The sequence below is a fragment of the Pinus tabuliformis genome, chromosome 3_1 (assembly GCF_031772625.1).
Source record: "Pinus tabuliformis cultivar Carrire ecotype Pingquan chromosome 3_1, CPIR1, whole genome shotgun sequence".
In the NCBI taxonomy this organism is placed as follows: Eukaryota; Viridiplantae; Streptophyta; class Pinopsida; order Pinales; family Pinaceae; genus Pinus; species Pinus tabuliformis.
This window is the reverse complement of record NC_142301.1, coordinates 492,855,867-492,878,535: the sequence shown is the minus strand read 5'-3', so window position 1 is coordinate 492,878,535 and position 22,669 is coordinate 492,855,867. Positions and strand designations below refer to the sequence as shown.

Genomic DNA, 22,669 nt, shown 5'->3' with positions numbered 1-22,669 from the left:
GCTAATTCATGTTTGAATTTGGGTCCCGCCTTTCCCTTTTTCCTAGCTCCATGTCCTTGCCTTCCTCTAAGTTAGTTGGGTCTTCATTTTTTGGTTTCCTTTCTATATCATCATTGTCCACATCAACTATGATTTCATTATGGATTTTATTTCTTTGGTTTTCTCTTCCAAGTCCCCTAGGTTGTCTAATCTAGCTTGTGCTACGCCTTAGGTTGGGCCTTAGTGTTGCTTGAGGTTTCCTCCTAGCTCCTGGATAATATATCATACCAATTGCACATTTTGATTCCTATAGGGTTTTACTATACAAGGGTTTTTTCCCTTGATATCTTTTTGCTTGAGACTTTTTCAAAGTCCTTTGACTCCTTTTATGTCTAGGATTTTAGAGGAAGAGGTGGGACATTGAGGGGACAATCCTAGAAAAGGTGACAATGCTCATGACATTTCCTACATTGAAAAGGGAAGTGCTCATAATCTATGATTTGATACCAATATGAATCGTGGTAGCTTAGACAAATGGAGGCGGGGAGGGGATTAAATACATTCATATAAACAAAATGTGAGCATAAGATGTGTAACAACCTTGCTTTATGGCTTTCGAGATCTTGATGAAATGATCCCAAGGTATTGTCAATGCCTTCCAGAATCTCTGTCTTAGAATTATTGAGGTAGAGAATATAAATAGATCCCACACTGGAATTGTTGTGAAGTATTCCTTGTTTGGACTAAATTTTTTGGTCAAAAAGTGCAAATAAAGTTCTATAGAATTGAAGAAATAAGGGCTATTCTCAAACACCGTTTCTCAATTTTCTAGTTTGTCGAGATGGCCATAAAGAATTCTTTTAAGCCCAACTTTAGTTCTACATGCCCTTTTGGCTTCCAATAGGTATTGATCCACTAGATTAGGCTTTTTTAGTTGGTCGAATACCCATGAATTTTTCTATGGACACATGATCTTGCATATATTGAATATGCTCACCAATTCTCGAGGAAGTGATTTCGTATTTGGGAATTTGATCTACCAGTGGAATACATATATTGATGTGTTGTGGTCGCATCTTCTCTAGCTTGGTTTTCTCTAGGACAACTGTTTCTATGCTAGGTCTGTTAACCCCCCTCGATTCGGTTGCCTTTGCCACTTTCTTTCCTTGGTCATGGAGTGTCATCAATCATTAGTTGCTATTCGACGTGTTCCTTGCTATTATATTATGAAAGGAAGGATCCACACTCCCTTCTCTAGTGATTGTCGTTAATGGATTTACTACAAAACCCTAAGTTTCTTTAGAAACCATAAACTACCGACTCCTTCCTCTTTGATTGCTCCTATAAGTCATTTCTTTTATTATTATTACTTATTAATGACTTTTTAATTAAAATGTATTTTATTAACATATTATTCATTCATTGAAAAAAGATATATATGAATAAAGAGGAGATGAAACCAAAAAAGATTAAAAAAAAAGGGGATCAAATTTTATGACTGGTGTTCATATGAAGGCCTTTGATATAGGGTACCTAGACTGTCCCATTTTTGCTAACATCTTAAGTCTTGTTTCTATGTATTTTGATATTATATTGAAAAATGAATGATTTAGGTCATCTTAGAATTAACCATAGTTTTGAAAGACCAAATTTCATGGATTCCTATTACAAAAGTGAAACTCAAATTTTCAATATAATTCTAACCAAATTTAAAGTTAAAATTATGTTACAAAAACCAGATTTAAAGTTAAAAGTGTGTTACAAATGAGAAGGGATGGAGTTTGACGGGTAAATTGCCCGTCAGGGGTGATTTGCTCGTCAAATACAATCAAATTTTTTTTAAACCATCACGATTCTTTGTTGAAATTATGAAAATAGATAAAAGAAGTGTGAAAACCGACAAATTTGATGTATATATCTATTTTGAAATTCCAACCCTGCAAACAAAAGGAGTTGTCTATAATGCGCACTAAAGACAACTCCCAAACAAAATGCTTTAAATTCTATTTAAAATTGTCTTACAAATGAGATGAATTCTTAATTATGAAAATAGATAAAAGAAGTGTGAAAACTGGCAAATTTGAAGTATATATCTATTTTGAAATTCCAACCCTGCAAACAAAAAGAGTTGTCTATAAAATCGCACTAAAGACAACTCCCAACTTTAAATTCTATTTAAAATTGTCTTACAAATGAGATGAATAAAAAACCGAATAAAATTGATAATCATGTGGAATGAATAAAAAACCGAATAAAATTGATAATCATGTGGAATTTTGACCGTCCAAATGCAATTACCTTTTAATGATAGGAACTTGGAAGGAGAAAAGACTCCTTACTTTAACCGCACTTTTCAGTTTCGTCCCCATATGAGTAAACTCTGTATTTTATATGATATAAATGAAACGTTAAAAGTCGGTAATGATAGGAAGCAGTCGTTCCCCGACAGTACTTTGTCGACTCAAAATTGAAAAATCAGATACTAAATCAAAATGAGGAAAGCACTCCAAAACCCATAGCAAATTTCCTCGGGCTATTCCCAAAGTCCCCTACATGAGACCAAATTGGGTACTGCCGAGATTCCAAGATCAATTTCTGAAAGAATATTTCTCCACAGCTTCTTAGCACCCAAAAATGGCGGTCAGCAACACCATCACAGGGGTCCTGAATTTCGCAGCAATGGTTTTATCAGTCTTGATTATTGGATCTGGGATATGGCTGGCCTCCAAACAGGACACCGAATGCGTGAAGTTTTTCCGTTGGCCTCTCATCACCATAGGAGTCGTTCTGCTGCTGGTCTCTGCTGCAGGTTTTGTGGGTGCACTCTGGAGAGTCCCATATCTGTTAGTCATATATCTCATCTTCATGTTTGTGTTCATTATTGCGCTGTTGGCCCTGGTGATATTTGCCTTTGTGATTACAAACAAGGGAAGGGGACACGCTGTTGCAGGCAGAAACTATGATGAGTACCAACTCAATGATTTTTCAGGGTGGCTGAGGCATTATGTTGAGAATACCAAACACTGGAATAAGATTAAAAGCTGCCTTAGTTCTTCCAAAATGTGCAGTCGGTTGGATCAGAGGTACCCAGGTGCTCAGTATCTCTTCAATGCACATCTCACGCCTCTGGAGGTAAAGTCAATTCGAAACGTGTATATAGGTTCTGGTTAAATTTCTCACACACAGAGGCATAACATCTAGGAAATTCAGTGTAGCAGCAGTATCAGGAGAGTTGGGGTTTTGTGAAATTGTTTTTGTTTTTGGTGGTAAAAGGGAGCAGTCTCAAAGTTTTTTTGTTTTTCGTTTTTTTTTTGGTTATTTAACAATATAATATTATATATTTTGTACTAAACTCTGATTTTGACCTGGTCAAGTTGAGGGCCCAGAATCTCCGTTCTTTTTCAGGTGAGGAAATGCATCCTCACTGTGGCTTTGGGCTTTGGGAGGTCTTCATTCACTGATTGCAATTTTTTGATCAATTAGTGAATACTGGCTTAGTTAGACTTGTAATGAGTTTCTATTATCACATCCAAGCATGCCTCTGGATGGTAGATAGATTTGGACTAGTATAATGATTATTTTTCAGTTCTTCACACTCAGTTTTTTTCATCTAAACAGATTCATGTCAGGCGTTAGTTTGAACAGAGTTTACTAAATTATTGCTGTTTGTGCTGTTGCACAGAGACCTTCAGAGGTGCTCTGTGAAATTTTCTAGGAGAGTTTCGATCTGTATGCATTATGTTATCAGGGTGGCTTTTCTTGCTTGTAGAAATAGTTACGGTGAGAACAGTTTCTAACCAAAACAATAAGGATTGTACGATAATTTCAGAGAAACAGTTTTTTCAAGAAACTGATGAAGATTATAGTTGCTTGCCATGTCGGCCTAAATCTGTCAAGGATGAAAGGTTATTATCATTTCCAAAGTTTCTCCTTGCACTGCAATGTTGTTCTGCATTCCGAGTTGATGTGCAAAACCATCCTGCACACACATGCGCTCCTCAATTTCAAGTTACACACTGCAAGATGTAATACTTTCAGGATATTGGGGCTAGATCCGGAAAGAATGATTAATCTCAGATACTGGTTTGTGCAAAGCGGTTGTTTATGATGCTGGGTTCTAGGTTTCCCGTATGCCTTAGTGGTTTGTTTTGGTCAAGTAATGATCAATATTTTACCAAATTGTCATTGCAACTAGTTTTTGGCGCATGTTTCTCTTCTTAAGTGGTTTGAGCCATGAATATTGGAATTGTGGACAGGGCAAACTATGGGAAGTAGTTTCTACATTTTTCTGGATCACTGAATTTTTATAAATTCTATGCCCCTATTCTATTTTTGGATTTGCTTGTCTACGTGATTGGTTTTATATGCCATACAAGGTATTGCAACCTTGGAGGGTAGGGCAATCTAATACCGCAGTTGTTGCTCTGCCATAAATTCTCCTTTCTCATCACCTGAGCCATGGTTATCTGCTCACTGCTCAGTTTGAACGTGAACCTGCACATCTTTAAGAAACCATTTATTTTTCTAGCAGATTTTGCACCCATGAAATTTCTGATTCGTCCAATCTTCGGCTTTTCTTTGTAGGTCATGTAGATGATTGCACCTTGGAGGGTAGGCAATCTAATAAAGCATGCTGTTCATTTTATGCTTTATCTTTATTGCAGATTGCTTTTAGTGGATCTATTTCAATCTTTTCCATTTGGTGTTACTTTTATCTTGGCATAGATCATTTTTATTTCCTCTGCTATCCACATTTATAAATCCTCTTCTATCATGATATATCAGGGTTCGTCCTGTCTGCCTGTACGATGTAATGTTGCAATATTGGATAACCAGGGTAATCCGGTAACCTTAAGTATGTTGTTTCTCTTCCCTTTTTCTTGTTTTTCAAATACTTCATTCCTATGGCCCTTTTTGGTGCATATGTATCACCTTTTTCTGCTTTGTAGGTCGTGAGTTTGTCTTGGTTTTCTTTCCATTAATTGGATTGAATTGAGATGTCAAGTTTTAGCTCGTTTTTCTTCTCCGAAGAGCATATTTCTTTTGTTTTGAGACAGCTTCAGCCTTCAGAGTATCACTGTGGTCTACTGCATTCATAATTTTTGTAGATCTTCCCAACTATTGGCTCCTGCACTTTTCAAGGGGCAAGTACTTCTGCTTCTACTTCCTATCCCATTGCCTAACATACTTTCATTTCTGGTGGCTTTAGACTTTTGCCAGTGAACATGACTAGTGGGATACTGTTTTTAGTCTGCATTGCTGATGGCTCTAGCATCAAAGCTGGGTAAAAGTGGAGGTAGGAACCTACACTGAGCCTTAGCAAAAATTGCTAAGCTGACAGATGCAATTTTTTGGGTATCAAACCTGCACCTCATCCTATGGTAATTTCTGTCATGTAGCTGTTATGCATGTGTGCTTTGTAAATTTCAGTTTGTTTATGCAGTGCTTTTGTTCAAAAATCAAAACTATTGAAATAGCGTAATTTTCAGATCTTGCTGGGTTTTCCTGAGTTTTTTGCTACACTAACTATTAGTGGGTTTTCACTGAGGTTTTTTCGCTACACTAACTGTTATTGTACTGCTAAACATAACATACTTGAACTAGTTGGTTCAAAACATTCTTTCAGAAATGTATAATACAAGTGGGTACTTTCTGTTGTTTTTTGTAGTCAGGATGCTGCATACCTCCATCAGTTTGTGGTTACAGCTTTGTGAATCCAACTTATTGGATAAACCCAGTCAATCAAAATGCAGATATTGATTGTATGCTGTGGAGCAATGACCAAATGCAGTTATGCTATAACTGCAATTCTTGCAAAGCCGGGCTTCTGGGGAATCTGAAAAAGGAATGGAGAAAAGTAAACATAATTTTAATTGTAACACTTGTGGCTCTCATATGGGTGTATCTTATAGGTTGCAGTGCCTTCCGAAATGCTCAAACAGAAGAACTTTTCAGGCGTTACAAGATAGGCTTTTCTGGTGGTCTTCATTGACGAGAAACACTCAAATTTATCGGAATACATAAGGGAGAATTGCTTTTGAAGTTAGCCTCTTTGAATGGAACTCATGGCCATATGTTTGGACTCAACACATTAATCCTGTCATATTCATGGTTGCAAATCCAAGTGCTTTGTCATTATGACCTGAAACATAGATAGGATATGCCAGTTCAGACTAGAGAGTGACCAAAGGGTCGAACTCAATTTTTTTTATGTAAAAAGTTATCTAGATAATTGTTATCGTTTATGCTAACATGTTATGGAGTATTATTCTAAGGTTTATTATTGAATTGTAAAACTGGTAGGAGGGAATAAGGTCTCTATTTATATAGACCCTGGTAAAGCTGTTGTAAAATTGGTATTTATTTATCAGTCAACAGTGCTTGCTAGCTGTATAGGCAGGATGCAGTACTAGTTGCAACTAATATAAGCTTATGTAAAATTACTTTGCAACGTGGCATCCTGGAGTTCCTGGAAAATAGATTTTTTTGGTGGTGAAAGTGATGTTGATATTTAATTAGTTGTTGTGCTGGCTTTGCTTTGATTCTGACAATGAAGCTCTGGCTTTTTTGGAATTTCATGAATATGTGTCGACGACTTTTTGTTTTTTTGTTTTTTCTCAATTTCTAAAGTGTAATGATACTCTACTGGACCCTTTCTCCAAATGTGAAAAATTAGTAAAGAATTTAAGAAAACTTCTCAAGTTCTCTAATAGCCAATGAATCTAGTAAATGGTTCATCTTATTTAGATATTTTCAGTAGATAATAGTGGATATAACTGTTTGGTATCAACTGATAGTAGTGTTTTAATGACATTTGTTTTGTCATGGTGATTGTAGTTTGGTTTCAAACACTGTTATATTATTGTCTCACTTAGGTTAAATATCATTTATGTAATTGGATTTAATTTATATTAAAAATTAATGGTTATATTTAAATATTAAAAGTTATATAATATTAAAAGATTTTTATTAATAATAAAATGCGGGAAAAATGAGAAAAGTTATATCTATCTATATATAATTTCTTTCGCTTTTTGTATATCTGTAACTTATTTTTCAAATCTATGCTTTTGGTTTGTTTTTAACACTGACAATGTAATTTTGTGGTCTTACATTGATCCATACAATGTTGTTATTATGTGGGTTTGTCTTTGATCTCTCACGCTAACAACCCAAGCTTTTTGATTCATGTAAGTTTTATAGGGCTTGTATTCTTATTTTGTAGGGCTTTCATTGTTATATTTTTCTTACAATTACTTTGTAGGGTTTTCATTATTAGCTCTTTCTTACAATTTAATTGTGTATGGTTTTATTTTGTCACTCCTTATAACCACAATTACGTATAAAATCTTTATGTTAAATCTTTTCTATAACCAAGGTTTTATTTCTTCATAAAGTGTAGATAAAAAATATAGTGTAGATAAAACGAAGTATTGGATCCGTATGTTTCAATATGGCCTTTTAAATATGCATACAAATTTTAAAGGTTATGAAAGAGACAATTATATTAAAAATGCAATAACACTATAAAATGTCAAAAGTTTGTTTGACACTACAAAATGTTAATGTTTTATGATTTGGATTTATTTTGGGCAATCTCATTAGAATCTAATTATAGAAGAGTTGCTGGAATAGTAATTTTTCATTACTAGATTTGCATTTTTGATTGCAAATTTAGATTGAATGTTCTTAGAAACCCCTATTGCTCTTGTATTGTGCAATTTCAACAATTAATTTTAAGATTCTAGTTATTTGATAGAAAAATTTAAGTAAAATTGGTTAGGAAAAATTTGATTAAACAAAATCTAAATTCCAACATACTTAAACTAAGTTATTTACAAAATTGTCTTCAAAGTATTCATATCGTAATGATTTTGACTCCAATTTCTTTAGATTTTCTCATTAAATGCATAGCTTAATTAAAGAATTGTTTTTGAATTTAAAAAACTTTATTTCTAATATTTGCTTTCATTGATTTTGACTCTAAACCCTTTGATTTATAATGTGAATTTTTCTTCAATCTCTTTGGTTTTCTCATTTATAAATAACTACTTTTTTTGAGGTATTGTTTTTTTTAATTAATTCAAAAATATTTATTTATAAATGTTTGTTTTTATTGATTTTGACTTAAAATCCTTTGAATTTTCTCATTTATAAATGGGTGTTTTAATTAAAAATTTGTTTAAGGTGAAATCTTTTTTAGCATTTAATGAAACAGTATATAATGATAAATTTTAAGAGTATTTTTCAATTGGCTTTATCTTGGATGTTTGAGAGGAATGATTGTTATCTTCCCCACTCAAATTCCGTACCCATAAATAATATGATAAACTTTGTTATAATAGTTTTGAACCTTATTGTTAAGTCTAAATAGTTTTTCAAAGATTGAAACATGCATATTCTTCACATATAATATAAATATATTTTTCATTGAAAAGATAAAAATAAAAGAGAATATTTCTTTAAAAACTAGATTTATAAAAAAACCCTTTAGATATAGATGAGTTTTAAATTGGGAAAAGTATTTTTCAAATAAATTATGCATAAAAATATGTGATTGTTGTAGATGTAAGCTAATTATAAAATAATATTTTAGGAGTCCTTAAAGTTTGTCATATGAACTAAGATGGATGGATGGCTTGTAGATGTTTGTAGCTAGTTTTTGATTTGGGATAATTTATTTCATATTCGTAGATTAGCAAAGATTTTGAATCATTTAGTTGGAATTGCATAGTATCTAGGGTGTAACAACTTCTCTTCTTCTTTTCCTAGAAGAAAAAAAGTTTTATATTCATGAGGGTGAATGTACATATGTCTGTCATATTGACAATGCTTTCATAACCTCAGTGGTATTTCAAAACCAATTTTTGTCATACTTGGCATTTTATTTTTGATTCCTACTTGTAGCTTCCTACAAAATGGATTATAGTTCGTACAAGGATTTGTAGGAGCGACTATTCCCTTTTTATGATATCAAAAACTATATAGTAGAGACATACAGTAAAATTGGGAAAAACAACTGCAAACATATTGATTTTGGTTGAAACTACTATGGCGTACAAACAACAAGGGAAACAAAAAATTGTAAAATAAAATAAAATGAGATCCTCATTATGCATGTATTACTGCCTAGTCTTATTCCACTTCATCCTAGAGATCAAAGGTGGCTAATACCCCCATTGGAAGCCCCAAAGTGCCTTTGGAAAGTCCATTAACAATGATATTGAGCTCATGTAGAATGTGATCTAGTCAAAGGAGGAGACATCGTCCTTTATGTCTTGAAGAATAGAATGTAGGTAAATGTTCTCAAGCTTGATTGTGTTGTTTTCCCATTCTATGACTAGCTTGGAGTCCTCCATCATCTAAATATATTTAACATTTTTTAAGGAAGCAATGTGTAGCAGAGTGCTCAATGTTGATTTTTTTTTTCTTCTCTGAGTTGGACTAATTCTATTAATCAAAAATATGGTACAAGATGATACAATCAAGAGAGACAGAAAACCGACAACTGGAAATGATAGGACTATCAACCTCGGTTCCGGAGGAGTGAAACAAGCAAGAAGCTACAACATATGGCTGGAAGCAAAAAGACTGACTTCTACCCAGAATGGGCAGAAGCCTCAACACGAAGCTTTTTCCCTTTCCTTTTTTTGACTTCGACCCAACCATCCTGGGGTGAATGAGCAATAACAACTTGAAGATTGGGGTTCTCCACAGGGGGGCCCTCCTTTTCTGAATCAGAGGAGGAGGTCATATGGACGCGTTTCTGGGCGATGGCTGTATCAGAGGAATGCACCGGACCATCGGTGGAAGGGACCACAGAATGAGGGGCTTGATCCAATTCTGCATCGCTACCTTCATCTTCAGAGCTAGAGGATTCAGAATCCACGACTGGAGGTGGAGAGCATGGAGCCCATCGTTTGGACTTGGGCTTGGAGAGGTTATCCTTATTCTTTTTTGCCGGGAGAGATGGGCAGGTGTTCTGCAGATGCCCTGATTGGTGGCAATGGCGGCAACGGAATGCAGTATTTTCGTAATCCAGTGTCTGGGTCCAGACAAAGTCGTTTATCTTGAGATTGATTTGGTTTGGAAGTCCTTTGCTCAAATCTAACTCCGCACATATTCTGGCATATGTGTAGAGACCTTTATTTTCCCGCCAGTAATCTCCCATAATGAAACTGCCCAAGGTGTTGCCTATAGCTTTATAGACTGCACCATGCCATAAGTGGGCAGGTAAGTTTGGAAGCCTGATCCATACAGGTGTCCTGGTAATGACTGCAGTTGCTGGATCAAAATCTGGGAACCAAGGAGTCAAGAAGAGCCCTGCAGTTCCCATGAACCAAGGGCCTTCTTCTAAAGCCTTTTCATAATGCTTACTGTCATCAAATAGAACAATGAAGTATCCTTTTGAACAAAAATTGATCTTACAATGATGAGTCCAGTTTGCATGGATCCATGCATAAAGATCCTGAGATCGTGGCCACAGTCCGTTAAATCTGCAGATGATGGCTCTTTCTGCAAAATCTTGAAGTTGGATTGCCAGACCTTCATGGGTGATTTCAACAGAGGGAACTTCCTCTATCTTGTCAACCAAAAAAGGCTTAGGTTTAAGGGCTTCCGGGGGTTTGGGGTTCTTAGAGTGTACTGCATCTTTGTAAGAGAAAGGAGGAGCAGAGGATGACTGTCCCGCTGCACCTCCTCTCAAACGAAGGGTTAACACCAAAGAGCTGTTTCTGGTAATGTTGTAAGAAGAGAGGGGAAGAAGGTCTTCAAGTTGTTTACCTTGAAAGAGAAGTCTCTGAAGGCTTGAAGGGATCCCAATCCGCCATTCTAGATCCAGTTTGAGATCCAACACCAGATCTGAAGAACTGACCCATTGCAGGATGGTTCTCCCTGTAGGTTGAGAAATTTGGATCTGAAAGGAGTCAAAGAAGAGCCTAGACATAGTGCCAGGGCCTCTTGTGTGTCCGAGAGCAAATCTGCCATGGCGATGATAGGGAGAGGATTTCTCCTCTGCAAGCATATCTGGCGAGTTCGAGAAGCAGATCCACTGCTTGCTTACGGCAGAGATGACGGCGGCACCATCTATGCCAAAGAAAGCCCTATGCAGAGGCTTGTTAACCTGCTGTTTCAGCTCTGCAACCCAGTCGATGTGTATTGCCAGCATTGGTACCTCTGCAGGCAGATCTGGCAGGTTCGAGAGGCAGATCCGCTGCTGGCTTGTTGCTGAGGTGAAATCTGTGGGATTTCCAGAGAGGGTCTTATTTTCATTGTGAACAGTTGTGGAAGCGACGACAACAATGCAGTCTGGATCAAATGTAGGGAATGCAACCGCCCAGACGACGATATCATCTATTTCGTGGAAAGACCTGTCCAAAAGCTTGCAATCCTGCGGATTCAAGTCTGTAGTCTGGCTCTTGAACGGAAGGCGGCCAACTCTTGGAGAGGCTGAGCTAGCGCAAACCAGAAAAGCCAAGCTACAAACCCTAGACACTCCTTTCGCCATCGCTCCACTGTCTCAATGTTGATTTTTCAAGTGCATAAATACAAGAATTAATTTTTTAAAATTGATAATTAATTCTAATGATGTATATATTCTTTTAGCACTTCTGGTTTATTATTAAGCAATTGCACTTCAAAAATTCAGCCATAAATGCACAAGGATAATAGAGATCATAATGCACAAATATAACATAGGATTTACCTTGGGAAAACCCACTTTAGGGAAAAATCCAACAACCTTTTCCTTAGAGAAATTCTTTAGTTCAACAAGAGATACGCCTAATTATGATAGTCAAATATGATGGTCAAATTGACTAACAATGTTATGGTCAAACCTGGTAAAATTTCTCTCTTTTCAAGCCCAACAAACTCGGCCTTGCCTAATCTGCTTACGCAAAATTTCAGCCTCCCAGAAATTGCCCAAAAAGTCTACTCTTTTGCCTAGAATATGTTTCCCAAAATTTTGACCTTGCTGCTTAGAATATGCCCAGAAACTCGCATCTGCGAAGTCAAAGAGAGAAAGATAAAATGTTAGAAGATACTTTGTTATGTGAGTGATTGAATTGTGCCTTGTGGAGGAGGTCAAATGCCTTATATATAGTGTTATGGTTGGCTTGAATTTGTGTCTCTTCACTAGGGCCAACTTGACTTGAAAGAGGGGCGACTTGACAAGTTTGGAGCCAACAATTCAAAAAATATTTCTTTTGAAATTGACATGAAGAACATGTCATATTAATAATTTCAAGGGATAATCAATAAAATGACATGAACAACATGTCTTACATTTTCATTATATATTTCAAGGTCTAAAATATTAATAATGAAGAACGACCATAGCTACAAAATTCAACACTCCCTCTTAGCTAAGGAGGTATTCATAAGGACTATCAGGTGTTCTCTTGTTGACAAATTTCTCTAAGAAAAGGTTATAACAATTTTCCATCAACATCAACATCAACATCAACATCATTTAATTACCATAATCCTGGTCAACAACTTTGACTCATGGTAAAAATCTTCAACATCATTAAGTACCATAATTTTGGTTGGTACCTTTGACTTATGGTGCGTCATCACCATAATCTTGGTCGGTAGTCCCGACACATGGTATGTCATTAACATTAACTAATCACTATAATTCTGGTCCCTTCAACACATGGTATACATACCAGTCTTCGTCCAACATCATCCCGGTCAATATATTTGACTCATGGTGAATCTCAAAAGGCCTCACTATTCATGAGTAATTTCGGGCCTAATGCCAAATGTGCTCACTCAACATATCTAGAGAGTTTGAGCTTGATGTTGAAAGATACCCACTCAATTGCGTGATTTTGGGAATCTTGGACCATTTTTCTAAATCCGATCAACATACTTGAAACATGAAGAAGGACCGTCCTTTGTTGGAACATTCTTTCTAATTCCTGTTAATACACTTAACATAGGGAGAATGTTTGTCCTTGATGCTATCTCATCAAAACTCCCTTTCATTAAGAGAGGTATTCTCAACAAGTCCAAGGTTGTCCCTAAAGTATACAGAGTTTTGTAAAAATATCAACTATCTTCTCATTAGTAAAGATGTATTGGAGTTTCATTGCTCCTTTTTGCACCATGTCACGAATGGAGTGGTACTTGATCTCGACGTGCTTCAACTTGCCATGGAAAACTAGGTTATTTGAAAGGGTCACATAACTTTGATTGTCACAGTATATCACGGCCGGGCCCAACACTTAATCAAATAGTCATGTGAGTAACTTCCGAAGCCACACTTCTTCATAACTCACTAAATTAGATGCAAGATACTCAACCTCGACAGTGCTGAGTGCAATAGATGTCTGCTTCTTGCTCATCCACGAAATCATAGCGGAACCCAAACTAAAGCAACCTTTGGATGTACTCTTTCTGTCTTTTGCATTCCTTACCCAATCTGAATTTGTATATTCGTACAACTATGTATCATCGTTTGAGACATATCTCAAACCATAATCAACTGTACCATGTAAATATCTCAATACATGCTTTGCTACAATCCAATGATGATGTCTTGGTTCCACCTGGAACTAGCTCAAAGTGTTCATTGCAAATCAAATGTCTGACCTAATATTGACCAAATACATCAAGGATCAAATCAACTTTTGATACATGGATGGATCTACTAAATCTGACTCAAAGTCTCTCAACTTCCTCATATTAGTCACCATGGGAGTTGTCATAGATTTACAGTCCATTCCAAACTTTGGAAGGATCTTAATAATATAGTTTCCTTGATCAAGGAATATTTTACCAGGCTTTTGCCATACTTCTAGTCCCAAATAGTAGTGCATCAAACCAAGATCATTCATATCAAATTCAGAGGTCGATTCCCTCTTACACTGAATAATGAGATGCTCTACACCTGTCATAAATAAGTCATCAACATATAACATATCACATGTTAATTTTTATTAACTTTGATATATAGGTTTGGATCAAAATAACTTTTGGAGAAGCTAGGTTTTGTCAGGTAGCTATCAATTAGAGAATACTAGGCTCTAGGTGCCTTCTTAAGTCCATACAAGACTTTCTTCAATTTGCAAACATGAGGCTCTTTCCCATGAACCTAAAAACCTTGAGGTTTGTCTATGTACACTTCCTCAATCACACCACTGAGGAAAGCAATCTTTACATCCATTTGATGTAAATTTGAACCCATAGAATAAGCAATATAAATAATAATCTATTAGTAGTGTACTTGGAAACTGGAGCAAAATTCTCATCATAATCCTCTCCCTCTTTTTGGGAGAATCCTTTAGCCACAAATCTTGCTTTATACTTGTCAATACTACCATCCACTACATGCTTAATCTTGTATACCCATTTAGAGGTCACCAATGACTTCCCTTTAGGTCTAGGCACAATCTCCCATAAACGACTCTTCATAATAGATTGGTAGTCTTCCATCATTGCATCCTTCCAAACTTGCTGGCTAGTTTCCTCCTCATAGTTTAGGTTCAAAATCAATGAGATTAGTCACCAGTTCTGCATATCTAGAATAATTCTTTGGTCTCATGCTTTCCCCGAAGGTGCCATGTGGTGCTACATGTCCTACTTCTTGCAAGGTAGATCTAAGCCAAGTTGGCGTCTACCTGATTTCACGAACAAAAAATGGATCCATTGGTTCACTAGGCCCTTTTATATCTTGATGATCTATGGGATGTTTTGTAGAATTTGAAGGACCTGGATTCTCTTCCTTGGGAGCTTCATGTTCTTCATCATAATCAGAGTCCATGGGAGCTTCTTTGGATTTCTCATAGGCAACATTCTCATCAAAGTTAACATCTCTGTTGACTTCAACCTATCGTTATCCTGGAACATAGATTCTACAGGACTTTGATGACTTGATGTATCCAATGAATATTCCTTTCTTTCCTAAGGGCTCTACTTTCTTCCTCTTATCTTTGGGTACATGAATGTAAAGTGGATAACCAAAGATTCTCAAATTTCCAACCTTTAGTTTTTGTTCGGTGAATAGTTTTTTAGGAGTCTTATCTTCCAAGATTCGATGCGGACTTCTATTTTGAATATAGATTGCTGTCATGGATGCTTCACTCCATAAGAAAATTGGCAAGTCTTAATCATGCATCATTGCCTTAATAGATTCTTTAATGGACTTGTTATTTCTTTCAACAACTCCATTTTGTTGTGGATTATAGGGGATTATCAACTCCCTCTTATTCCTAACTTATTTACAAAAGGCAATGAGTTCCTTGGAAGTATATTCTCCTCCATTTTCTGATCTCAAAATATTGATTTTATTTCCTATCAAGTTTTCTACTTTAGCCTTGAGTTCTTGGAACTTGTCGAAGACTTCATCCTTGGTCTTCATGAAGTAAATCCATGTTTTGCGAGAGAAGTCATCAATAAAAGTTACATAATACTGAGACCCTCCAAGATATTTCACTGGCATTGGACCACACTGATTAGAATGAACTAGATCTAAGATTTCCTTGGACCTACTATCACTGCTTGGAAACACTTTTTAACATTTTTTCCAAGAGCACAACCTTTACATACTCCTTCATGCTCCATCTACAATTTTGGAAAACCTGAAACTATCTAATTTAAAGCTGGCAAAGCTCTATAGTGAAGGTGAGCATATCTTCTATGCCATAGTTCACATGGATTAATATCAGTGTGCACTAATGCGTGAGCTGATTTTTATAAGAGTCTATGCAACCTTCTTTCACGAACTCCAATTACTCTAGCAGAGTCTATACTTGAGCCCTTGGACCATACAAGGACTTGACCATCAACAAATGCTACTCTAGATTCTTTGTCTTATAAACATGAATAGAAACCAAATTCTTTTTTAAACCTACTACATATAGTATGTTGCTAAGATGAACATTTTCACCCGATTCCAGCTCAAAGGATGTTGTCCCAACACCTTTGGTTGCATAACTATTGTTATCTCCGAGCTCTACCTTTTGACATGATCTAGTTTCCATCAAAGTTGTGAGATTGTCATGATCTCTTGTCATATGTCTTCAAGCGCCACTATCTACCAATAACAAGTCATTGCTATCTAAAACAAAACCTATAAGAGCAGAAAAATAGAATAAATCTTTGTCATATGGAATTTCATTCATGGGTTTCTTTGCATGTTCTTCAATTGCTGTTGTGGTGGTATGCTACTTTCCCTTTCTCTTTCTATCATTTGATCTTCCAGGACAATGGCTTCTATAATGACCAAATTTATGACAATGATAGCATTGAATCTTTGACATATTATTCTTCTGTTGAGGAGTAGGTTTTCTACCTTCATTTCTTCCTTGGAAGCCAAGCTTATTTCTTCCTCCAACCTTCTTGGATCGTGCTGCAAATGCTTGAGAATTACCTTCTTCAGATCTTTGAATCCTTCCTTTTGATATAAGTCTTCCTTTTGAATACATGAGATCCATAATTCTTTAAAACTTGGGGTTTCCTTTCTGCCACATATACTAGATGCAAATCAGTCCCACGAGTCTAGGTAAACCATTAAGTGCTATAATCACAAGTTCCATTTCAGAAATAATTTCATCAATTGCTTGAAGTAAATCTCTTAGTTGAGATATTCTCATGAAATATGAGGCCACAATATCATTTCTTGCGATTTTGATATCATAAAGATCATTCTTCTTGACCAATGTTGTTGATGGTGTATAATCCAACTAGAGCATCATACATTTTCTTTGAAGTGTCAAGATTTGCAACATATGGAATCAAATGATTTCTAATAGAATATAAAATAATACTTCTGCTTGTGATGTCATCTTTCTCATATTTTTCTTTCCCTTCATAATCATATAAAGGTTTAGTGACCTTGCCCTTCACAACATCTAAGACAACATGTTTTGCAAGAATGAGGTCAATCCTAGTCTTCCAGGCCCTGATATTTGTAGCTCCTTCTAACTTGTTCTCTAACTTCACAGAGGAACCTATGGTTATAGATAAACAAATAGATTGATGATGTCATTATCTTGTAAGAGTGATCTCACTTTCCTTCACCAAATCTCTGATACCATGTTGATTTTTCAAGTGCAATAGATACAAGCACTAATTTATGCAAACTGATAACTACTTCTAATGATGTAAACATTCTTTTAGCACTTCCATTTTATTATTAAGCAATTACGCTTAAAAAATTCAACCATAAATGCACAAGGAAAATAGAGATCACAATGCAAAAAGATCACACAAGATTTACCTTGGGAAAACCCACTCGGGGGAAAAAATCAACAACCTTTTCCTTGGATAAAATTTTCAGTTCAATAAGAGATAGACCTAATTCTTCTAGTCAAATATGATGGTCACACTGACCAACAATGCTATGGTAAAACTTCGTCAAACTACTCTCTTGTCAAGCCCAACAAACTTGACCCCACCTGATCTACATAGGTCGAAATTCAACCTCCCAAAAACCGCCTTGAAACTTGGCCTTTCTGCCTAGAATTCAACTTTGCTTCCTAGAATATGCCCATAAACTCGCATGTGCAATGTCAAATAGAGATAGATAATATGCTAGAGATGTCTTTGTCCTTCTTTTTCGTCATTCTTCTTCTTCTTCTTCGCTTGAATGCCCAAACAATACTTTGTTATGTGAGTGTTCAAATGTGCCTTGTGAAGGAGGTCGAGTGCTTTATATATAGTGTAATGGCTAGCTTTAATGGGTGTCTCTTCAGTGGGGCCAACTTGACTTGAATGAGGGTTGACTTGACAAGTTTGGAGCCAAAAATTCAAAATTCAAAATTCAAAATTTCTCTTTTGAAACCAACATGAAGAACATGTCTTATATTGATCATTTCAAGGGCTAATCAATGAAATGACATGAAGAACATGTCTTACATTTTTAGTATGTATTTCAAGGGATAAAATATTAATTATGAAGACTAACCATAGCTACAAAATTCAACATGCAAAGCAAGAAATTCCACTTGATTGTTAATACCTTGCTCGATAGCAAATCTAACATGTACACAATGTGTTTGAGTGAGAAGAAGTATTGCACCAACACCGAATATTGCTAGATGTACTTGTGCAACTCCATTGAAAAATCCCAATGGAATTCTAGCAGTGAGAGGAGGCATGATAGGAGAGCACCTCTTCTCTGGCTTGGGTTCAAACTTATGTTTCACACTTTGTTTTGCAACTAAGCTTATCATAACCTCCACTGTGATGTTCTGAGTGTAGAAAATAACTAAGTTCTTTGCCCACCATATGATGTTTACCAGAATGCATGGAAAACCCACAATGGAGGCTATGCCTTTATTTTCTAGCTATGTTTTCAGATAGTCCACTAGACTTGTGGATGACCATGATCCATTTATATGTAGTTATGACATTACCTTGTTGATTACCTTCACTGTGTATGCATAAGAGATAAATAAATGAACAACATTCTTTGGCGAAAACTTACATAAAGAGTAGTAAGTAGGTCCTTACTAGCCCCTCTTGATGATATTTTTCCAAGCTAGAAATTTGTTGTTTAATGCCAACTAGAGTGTAAACTGTAATTTTGCATTTTAGAGGCACACGTAGTTTCGATAAAGGTATCCCTCACCAATGAGTTTCTTTAGTAAATATAGATTCATAGAGAGATTCATACCCCAATTTTGCAGTGAAATCCCCATTTGTGGGATATTTGGACCATACCAGGTCATCCTCAATTTCCTCTCAAGGTTTGATGAATTTCATTGTGAGGATATTGACATAGGAATCACAATCCACTGCATCCTACCCTAAGATATCCAAATAACTGGTTAATTTCCATCTTACATGCCCCCATTCCTATGGGTTTTGTGCTTTTACATCTGCATGGACATACCATCCCTTTAGGTTAAGTTGCTTTATGAGGATGCTGGATAAATTTATAAGGATTCCTTGATCCAATCCAAGGGTCCATTTCTAGTTTTACATTCAATCCATACCTAATGCACCATGCTGTCCAATTTCCTATAAGAAGGAAGGCTAGAACGAAGGTCTTCCATACATTGGAGCCCTTTGTTGATTTCCTTGCCTGGAAGATCCAATCCACAAACAATGAGGATGGGAGATATGTGGGAGATATTTGGCTTTGAGTGTTATTACCTAGAGATATGTGTTGTGTATCAAGCACACACGATTGTAGGCTTGTTGAGGCCACAACACCTCTTCTTAATTTCCTGAGTAAATTTTTCTAATGTCATTTTTGAATTACCTTGGATTTCTTTCTTTTGAGTAATTTTGGCTTTCCTTGTTTTTCATTTTTGATTGCTCAACTGCTTCTAATTCTGACAACTTACCAACGATTGAAAATTTGTGTGATTCCGACCTCCAGATTGAAAGTTATGGCCTTTTGAAGGTTTGGAGTGTTTTTACTACCTAGGTAACTTGGTTCATAATCCCTATCTCCATGCTAGGATAATAAAATGTATAAACATATTTTATAATATGTATTGTAAATTTGTATAAACAAAATATAAAGAACTATGTAAATTGTCAGGTCAGAAGGTAACCCCTCAAACTAAATTACTTTTTTGCATTGAGATTGCTCATGGATATATACAAGCAGGGAGAGACTCCTGGGGTTCACCTTTTAGTGTCTCTTCATATTCCCATTCTCCATTATTTACTATTTACATATATTTACATATATTCACCCAATCCCAATGATTAGGTGTTAATATTCCCCCCCTTAATTTGAAGGGATATTGGTGAGTCCAAGCATCGTTATGAACCTGTCAAACTTTTCTCTTCCAAGTGCTTTGGTGAAGATGCTTGCAATCTTCTCATTAGTTGACCAATGGCATAGATGGATTGTCTTGGCCTCAACATGATGTCGAATTAGATGTTATTTTGTATTGATGTGTTTCGTTCGATCATGGAAATTTGGGTTATTGGCCAACTTTATTGCAGAGGTGTTGTCAATCATGAGTGGAGTTGAATGCACTTATTTTACCTGCAAATCTTCTAAAATTTTCCTAAGTCACACATTTTTCTTTGTTGCTTTAGCGGTTGCCACATATTCTGCCCCTATTGTGGAATATGTTGGAACTAATTGTTTGCATGATCTCCAGGAGACAACTCCTGATCCAAGACTCATAGCATAACCTGAAGTAGATACCCCAGTTTCTTTGTCTCCATCGAAGTCTAAATCAAAGTATCCAATCAAGGTGAAGTTGCCCACTTGTGTATACTTGAGTCCAAATTCTTGAGTTCCCTTCAAGAACTTTAGAGCTCTTTTTGCAGCAGACTAATGCCCCTCACAAGGCTTTTGCATAAACTTGGAGAGGATTCCAACAACAAATGAAATTTACATTTGTTAAACACACATGGACAACTCAAACATATGAAAGATAAATCAGTGAGTTCATTTTTTATTACCATAAGATATACATTTATAGTACAACATATGACTCTTGGGTTTCAGATCCCAAGGTCTCTTGGACTGCTTTGTCCATTCGGCTTCCACACTAACCCTTTAGGATTAGGTGTCCAACATTCCCCCCCTTAATCCGAAGGGTTATGTATGAGTCCAAGAAGAGAGCTGTAATACAAAATGTGCAAAAAATGCATGGCAGCACTAGGCTGAATGTGCTCTATGAAATGTTGGTAAAAAAGGGCGGTGGTTTAAGGATGACCACCAACACTGGAACGCTTAGTGCAGTTCCCGGAACTCTTCCAAAACTGGCAAGAAACTGAAGTTTTCTGCTAGAGGAAGTGATCCTATTGTTTTAAAGAGGGAAACCTTCAACCATAAAAGGGAGGTCTCACCCCGCATAAAAGGTAAAACTTCAACCTGAAAAGGGAAGTCTCAACCTGTGATGGTTTAAGGATAACCAACAACTCTGGAATGCTTAATGCAATTCCTGGAACTCTTCCAAAACTGGCAAGAAGCTGGAGTCTTCTGCTAGAGGAAGTGTTCTTAATCTGTGATGGTTTAAGGATGACCAACAACTCTACAATTCCTGGAATTCTTCCAAAACTGGCAAGAAGCTGGAGTATTCTGCTAGAGGAAGTGTCCCAGATTGCCAATTGAAGGCATGTTCAGGCATCTTTGTCTCTGGCTACAACTATGAAACTGGTGTGACAAGTTGTGGCTCAGGCTCGCTTGATGTGACTTTGAAGCTTGTAGATGACCATCATTTCCCCCCCTGTCAGGTACAAGGTGAGAAGATGGAGAAAACTCAACTACAAGATTGTTCAATACTCTGGAACAAGTTCTGACATGTGTTTGGAATATCTTCTTGGCTGTTGATGCCCATTGCCAAGAAGCGATCCATCCTAGATGAATCTTTGTTCTTGCAGGATGTTTGTTTCTGAAGCATCTGTGTGAAGAATGACTGGTTTTATGACAGTGCTCACATGGATGAAGATCAAAACAGTGATCTTTCAGATGGCCAACTCGGTCACAGTGTTGGCATTTCACGATATGTTGTTTTTGTTGTTGTTGTTGTTGCTGTAGAAGAGGGGCAGAGTCTGGAACAGCTGAAGCTGCACTGTCATGAGGAGCAGCTGAACTGTCATAAATGAATCCAGCACTCTGAAACTGAATGGGCTTGGCATAGTCTGGAATATGAAAGGACAAGTCCTTGTCATATCCAAGACCAGTTCTGTGCTTGTTGTGGACAAGTTGTTCCCAAGGTCTGATGATGGGCTTAGGAAGTGCAGAATGAACCTCTGCATCTGCATGTAACTTTGCTGCTTTATTTGAATGAACTATAGCATTATTGACTTGCTGTTTATGGGAGTCTGCTTCATTGTTCTGAACAGAAACAGGTTCAAAATGATGACTCCATTGGTGTAATTCTTCCTGCTGTAGCTTTGTTTCAAGCTGCAAAAACTCAATATTCTCATGTGCAGTTTGCAGAGAGGTTTGGATGTCAAAGAGATTTTCTTTGTTAACTTTGACCATCTCATCAATAGTGGAATGAATTAGGATATTCAATAACTTTAATGCATCTTCAAGTCTGGCCATTTTTCTTCAATGTCACTTAAAAAACACAACTGAGGCAACAACAACAGAAAAATAATATTGTACTCTTACTACAAGATATTGTAAGGGCTTATCAAGTGGCAACAATGTCGCGAAAATGGTTGATGGAGCAGGACCTGAGTAAGCTGGATGTTACCAAGTTAAACTACAATAAACATTTCTCGTCAAGCTACAATAAACATTGGTACAATTGGGCACATGGTAAATCAACAGTCCACAGTTCGTTTCAAAAATGAACTGGAGCATAACATCACCAATGCAAGAAAAATATATAAATGTGAAGATGAGCGCTGTCCTCAACTTCAAACTTCAGAGCATCTAGCTGCTATGGAAATCATGCAAAATCTCTACAAGAAACTGCTCCAAAATCTCTACAAGAAACTGCAAAAAAAATGACTTCAAAAAATGTCTTCAAAAATGCTTCAAATTCACTTCACAATGCTGATCACTTCTCCACGAATCACTTCACTCAGAGGTTGTTTCAAATTGTTCCATAGACAACACCAAATCTGCTTCGAGGTGGCTTCAATACTGCTCTTAAAATCTGCTTGAGCATGTGCCAAGTCATAAAAAATTTGACTTACAAATCATCTATCAGCGTTAACTCTAGTTATACTGCATTCACCATTCAACAATACAACTGCAACGAGGCACATCCATTTGTCTATAAGCGAAAGCTTGTGCACAGTATCAAAT

At 36.4% G+C, this 22,669-nt stretch overlaps 1 protein-coding gene across 1 annotated transcript; it reads left to right on the top strand.

Moving 5' to 3' along the window:
* Positions 1-2,388: 2,388 nt before the first annotated feature.
* LOC149187951 (tetraspanin-2-like) lies at positions 2,389-6,494 on the top strand. The gene is made up of 2 exons (XM_089411501.1): positions 2,389-3,111; positions 5,648-6,494. Exons 1-2 carry the CDS (start codon positions 2,614-2,616, stop codon positions 5,969-5,971), a joined length of 822 nt encoding a protein of 273 aa, XP_089267627.1. The 5' UTR covers positions 2,389-2,613; the 3' UTR covers positions 5,972-6,494.
* The last annotated feature ends 16,175 nt before the right edge of the window (positions 6,495-22,669 follow it).